Source organism: Aquarana catesbeiana, linkage group LG11 (genome assembly GCF_042186555.1).
Source record: "Aquarana catesbeiana isolate 2022-GZ linkage group LG11, ASM4218655v1, whole genome shotgun sequence".
NCBI lineage: Eukaryota > Metazoa > Chordata > Amphibia > Anura > Ranidae > Aquarana > Aquarana catesbeiana.
The window spans coordinates 50,447,477-50,453,476 of record NC_133334.1 but is presented as its reverse complement, the minus strand read 5'-3'; the positions used below and the strand labels follow the sequence as shown (position 1 = coordinate 50,453,476).

At 46.7% G+C, this 6,000-nt stretch overlaps 1 protein-coding gene across 1 annotated transcript in view; it reads right to left on the bottom strand.

Annotated features, from left to right (window-relative positions):
- Positions 1 to 1,158: 1,158 nt before the first annotated feature.
- Positions 1,159 to 6,000, bottom strand: part of F2 (coagulation factor II, thrombin) — a 75,519-nt gene continuing 70,677 nt past the window's right edge. The window contains exon 14 of the mRNA XM_073604311.1: positions 1,159 to 1,482. Coding sequence (XP_073460412.1) covers positions 1,336 to 1,482 — 147 coding nt within the window. The 3' untranslated portion in view covers positions 1,159 to 1,335. The remainder of the gene's footprint in view (positions 1,483 to 6,000) is intronic.

Here is a 6,000-nt window from a genome sequence, read left to right as displayed (position 1 = left end):
ATGGGCTACTATGCGATGCATAGTAGCCCATTATGCTTTACCTTTGCAGGGAAACAAAGAGGAAGTAAACCCATTAGGTCTACTCCTCAGGCAGGAAAGGCTCATGCTACGCTGGAGCAGATTTGTAGGGTGGTAACGTGGTCCAGCTTTACCACATTTTGTCTGGCACTATAGGTTGGACCTGTTAGGATCAGGCTTTTGGGCACAGGGCATGCAAGCTGTAGCCCCACCCTAAGGGCAAGTGCTCGCTTATCCTCCATAGGTGGCTGTCCTGAAAGACGCTGTGGGAAAGTTAAAGTTTCACTTATAGGTAACTTCTTATCTTTCTTCAGTAAGATAAAAACAGAGAAATGGGTGTCCTTCCCCCTTGCTGTGACAGACAGGTGATTTCCTTATCTCATGTACAAGTGTGAGAGGCATTCTGTGTACTTCACATCCCCCTCCTTCTCCAGCTTTCCCAGGATTGGCTGCTCCAATCCTGGGAGGAAGGAGGGGGAAAAAAAAAAAAAAACTGTCAAGCTTTAGTTAAAGAGGAGTTCCAGTCAAAAAAAATTAAAAGTCAGCAGCTACAAATACTGCAGCTGCTGACTTTTAATTGGACACTTACCTGTCCCTGGGTCCAGCGATGCGGGGGATCGAAGCCCCGCTCGTCTCCCCCTCCGTTCGGCAGCGCCGGCATTGCAACTGTGGGCGCAGGACTGTGGCTTCACAGCCTGGCACCCAGTGCGGATGCGCAAGCGGGGCCGAGCACCACGATTGGCCGCTCAGTCACCTGGGACCTGTAATGGGTCCCAGATGATTGACAGGAGGGGGGAGCAGAGCTGAGCCCTTCCTGTGCCGAGGGGGAAGTGATGTCACCAGCCCAGGCACTGGAAGAGGCAGACTATGAGGGACCCCCTAGCAACAGGCATTTAAAGGTGAGTAAAAATAGATAGATATATATATATCCAAATGTTTTTTTGTATATTATTATTATTATTATTATTTTTTTTTTTTTTTTTTAGGATTTTTTCATGTGTTTTTTTTTTTTTTTTTTTTTTTTTTTTTTTTTTTGGGGTGGAACCCCACTTTAAGGCTGGGAAGCAACCCTGAAACTGAACAGTACTAATGTAAAACAATTTCCTCCTAGAAGAATACATACAGACCCTGCACACAATCTTTGAGAGGTGTTTAAATCACTTTATTGACATGCACAAATATACTATTGGATATGTTGAGCTGCTATATGCTGAGAATGCACAAGGTGGTGCCCTGTAAATCAGTGTTTTTTTTTTCCCTTACACAGTTCAGTAAAGGATCCTGGAAGATTTGACTTTTTTTTTTAATATGGGTGCTCTAAGAAAGGGCATTTTGTTCCACAATCTTCATGATCCATTTCCGCAAGCGGTGCACATGTGTGTAGAAGCCATACTTGTTATCCCGATCACAGCCTTCACCCCAGGAGACTATTCCCATTTGGTACCAGCGATTGCTGACTGGGTCCTGAATGAAAAATGAGACAACATATGATACAAAAACATTTAGTCACTTGTAAACATGTAAATGAGAACTCCTGCTTACACAGTGTTGTCAGGGGGGGAAAAAAAAAAAAAAAACCCAAAACAAAATACGCTTCCTAAACTTTGTGTGTATGTATGTGTATTTTTAATATATATATATATATATATATATAAAATCTTCATCACAGCCATCCCTTCTGATAAAATCTCAAATGTTGGAATGAAAAGTAACTGGATAATTGTGTAACCACATCAATCAGGTTTTAGACATTTTTCCCAAGGAAGACCTAGCAATATCTGGGGTGACATCAGGACAATAAATGAGGGGAAAAGGGGTCTTCAGGACAGGAAGGTGCAAACAACAATTCTGTCCTACCAGATGTTCTAACCAAGGGCTCCCCAAACTTTTTAAAGGGCCAGTACACTCTCTCAGTGACAGGTGTCTAACTGCTGCCAGTAGGAGTTTAAAAAAAAAAAAAATGCCTTGACGTCAGTGGTAAGGAAGGTGCCCAATCACAGGTGTTGAGTGGGGGGGAGAAACGTTGTCCAGCATTGATGGTTGGTGGAATTTTGAAATCTCCCCCCCCCCCCCCAATCGTTGGCATGATTCTGAAAGTATGCACCAGTGTGGTGTTCAGTGGGACTTACCTGTGTTGCTATATGCTGTCACCAGCACTATACAAGTATCAGGCAGGAAATCGCACCACAAACTACTGGAATGCTCTGCACCCCCCCTGGTGTGTAATGTAAAGCCCTGCATTAAAAGCCTTTTTATTGCAAAGTTTTTGCATTTGTTTGTCCCCGGTGTAGATACCTCCTGACCCCCTTCATCAGGACAGGAAAATAGTAAGAAAGCGCCTCCTGTTTTCACTCATCTTGCCTTCGCAATCCTCCATTCAGGCAGAGAAAGAGAGCTCTATATAAGTTAAGAGAGGCTCTAGACAAGAATTTTACATAGGGCTGAGGACCATCACCCCCTGCTCCAGGTGACAACACTGAACCAATCAGCAAGCACATGAGAAGAAGGGGAGCAAGTTGTATGGTCCTTCATACCCAAAAATACTGTGAATTTACTTCCCTACTGGTGGCTGAATAGGCCAGTGGGTAAAGAAAAGGGAGTATATGAGCTGATTGCTCATAGTACTTTGTCACATTCAGCTGCACTTCATCTGCAAAGTTGAAGACTTTTTCTGCAAGCTGCTTCTTCAGTTCTTAAAACTAAGGAAGCTACTTCGATGAGCAGAACAAACATGTACAGCGCAATGAAAAACCTTTGTACTGATAGCCTGTAAGACATAAAAGATCCCATTGAGATGCTTGAGTCACGTTACATTGTTGGTGAGGTTGGAAAAAGTCCATCTAGTCCAACCTATGTGTGTGATTATATGTCAGTATTACATTGTATATCCCTGTATGTTGCGGTCGGTCGTTCAGGTGCTTGTCTAATAGTTTCTTGAAACTATCGATGCTCCCCGCTGAGAGGCCTGTGGAAGGGAATTTCACATCCTTGCTGCTCTTAGGCTGGATTCACACCTATGCATTTTTAGTGCTTTTTGCATTTTGCAGATTTGCACTACAGCCCATTTAACATGGTTTCCTATGGAACACGTTCTGTAGTGCAAATCTGCAAAATGCAAAAAGCACTAAAAATGCATAGGTGTGAATCCAGCCTTACAGTAAAGAACCCTTTACGTAGTTTAAGGTTAAACGTCTTTTCTTCTAATTTTAATGAGTGGCCACAAGTCTTGTTAAACTCCATTCTACATTGGTTGATTGCAGAGGCGGCTCTAGACTTTGTGAGGCCTTAGGCAAAACTTAGACATGAGGCCCCACTCACTCCCATAATGGGAAAAGTAATTCAAAAGATAAAAAATAACGGTGTGCCCCCCCACAGCACTGCCAACTTCCCTCCTCTGCCCTCACGCTGACTGCTGTGTGTGTGTGTGTGGGGGGGGGGGGGGGGGGCTCTTTAGGATGGAGGCCAGGAAAAGCCCCCTACCTTTTCTAAACGAACACAGACAGTGATTGGAACTGATTTGTGTTTACTATGCTTTCGTTTATGAATTAACAGGAGCCTCTGTCTCCTGTTCATTCATATGCAGTGCAGCTGAGGCTACAGAGAAAGGAACTTGGGAATGTGTTTTCTCATGTCCTTTCTCTGTCTCAAAAGTGAGACTTCAGGGGTCTGTGTAGACCCCTGATATCTCACCAAAGAAACCAAAAAACGTAAAAAATAAATAAAAAGATTGTAAAAAATAAAATAAAAATAACACTGTAAGAAATAAAAAAAAAAAAGACTAAAATTTCTAATCAAACTAAAAAGCCATGCCCAATAGGTAGCATAATTTAGCCACACATACAAATGTTTCTGTATGGGAAGGGTCACCCTCTCCGTAGTAGGGGCCCCTACTGTACAATGGCGGTAAACTTGAGTAGGAGAGGAAAGTGGAGGGTATGCGGGTGGGTAGTATGTACATGAGAGGGGTTTGGAGTGTATGTTGGGGGGTAGTATTTTGCATGAGAGGGGTGCAGAGTGTATATAGGTGGGTAATATGTACATGAGAGGAGTGTATGGTGGAGGGTAGTATGTACATGAGAGGGGTGCGGAGTGTATGGAGGTGGGTAGTATGTACATGAGAGGGGTGCGGAGTGTATGTGGGGGGTAGTATGTACATGAGAGGGGTGCGGAGTGTATGTGGGGGGTAGTATGTTCATGAGAGGGGTGCGGAGTGTATGTGGGGGTAGTATGTACATGAGAGGGGTGCGGAGTGTATGTGGGGGTAGTATGTACATGAGAGGGGTGCGGAGTGTATGTGGGGGGTAGTATGTACATGAGAGGAGTGCAGTGTATGGCGGTGGGTAGTATGTACATGAGAGGGGTGCGGAGTGTATGTGGGGGGTAGTATGTTCATGAGAGGGGTGCGGAGTGTATGTGGGGGGTAGTATGTTCATGAGAGGGGTGCGGAGTGTATGTGGGGGTAGTATGTACATGAGAGGGGTGCGGAGTGTATGTGGGGGGTAGTATGTTCATGAGAGGGGTGCGGAGTGTATGTGGGGGGTAGTATGTTCATGAGAGGGGTGCGGAGTGTATGTGGGGGGTAGTATGTTCATGAGAGGGGTGCGGAGTGTATGTGGGGGTAGTATGTACATGAGAGGGGTGCGGAGTGTATGTGGGGGGTAGTATGTACATGAGAGGAGTGCAGTGTATGGCGGTGGGTAGTATGTACATGAGAGGGGTGCGGTGGGTAGTATGTACATGAGAGGGGTGTGGGGGGTAGTATGTACATGAGAGGGGTGCGGAGTGTATGGCGGTGGGTAGTATGTACATGAGAGGGGTGCGGAGTGTATGGCGGTGGGTAGTATGTACATGAGAGGGGTGCGGAGTGTATGGCGGTGGGTAGTATGTACATGAGAGGGGTGCGGAGTGTATGTGGGGGGTAGTATGTACATGAGAGGGGTGTGGAGTGTATGGCGGTGGGTAGTATGTACATGAGAGGGGTGTGGAGTGTATGGCGGTGGGTAGTATGTACATGAGAGGGGTGTGGAGTGTATGGCGGTGGGTAGTATGTACATGAGAGGGGTGTGGAGTGTATGTGGGGGGTAGTATCAAATACACACTGATGCATTAGTGACTAGTGGCAGTTAATTAACCCCTTTGTGCTGCATTAGTGGCACCGGTATCAGAGTTTGTGAACCCTTTCATGCTGCACCATATAGGGGTTAATTAACTCTGATACCGGTACCACTAATGCAGCACAAAGGGTTTAATTAACGGCCACTAGTCACTAATGTAGTAATGCAATAACCCCCTCCATGCTGCATATTACAAATACCAATGTAAATTACCCCCCTCCCCCCCTAAAGAGTTAAACACTTCAGGCAGTTGACACATCTAAGCCACTATGACAATAGTGCCTTGGGAAAGGTTTTAAGTCTCTGCAAACTTACTTGCACTGTTGCACGGCGCTTCACTGGCTCCTTGCAGGTCTGTGCAGCAATCTCCTCTGCTCTTTCATCCCAGCCAGCAAATGACATAGCGCCGGGCGGGACTAGGAAGCCCCTGTCAGGCGGAGATCACTCCGCCTGACAGGGAAGTGAATGCGTCGGTCGGTTGGACACACAGCAGCATACTCGCACCGCACCGTTGAATATAGACAGTGTACCGGCGGCCAGCGGGTGTCACGGCTGTCTGCAGCGGTGTGGACTCCGGAGCAAGCAGCATTTTCACAAGGCCTCTCTGCCCCCAGTACAGTCCCCCCTATGTCCTGGCGGGTTCAGCAGTGGCCGGCCTGGCAGCTCCGCCTCCAGTACAATTTGTCTGCAGCAGGCAGCGCGCTCACCCTGCCAGCTTGGGGACACTGACCGGGGATATTCCCTCTCATTCTCCCACACACAGCAGGCTAATTAGGCGGCCGCGAGGCCCCTGGGAGCGCGAGGCCCTTTTTGCCTAATTAGAGAGCCGCCTCTGGTTGATTGGGCACACCTAAGTCTATAATCGGAC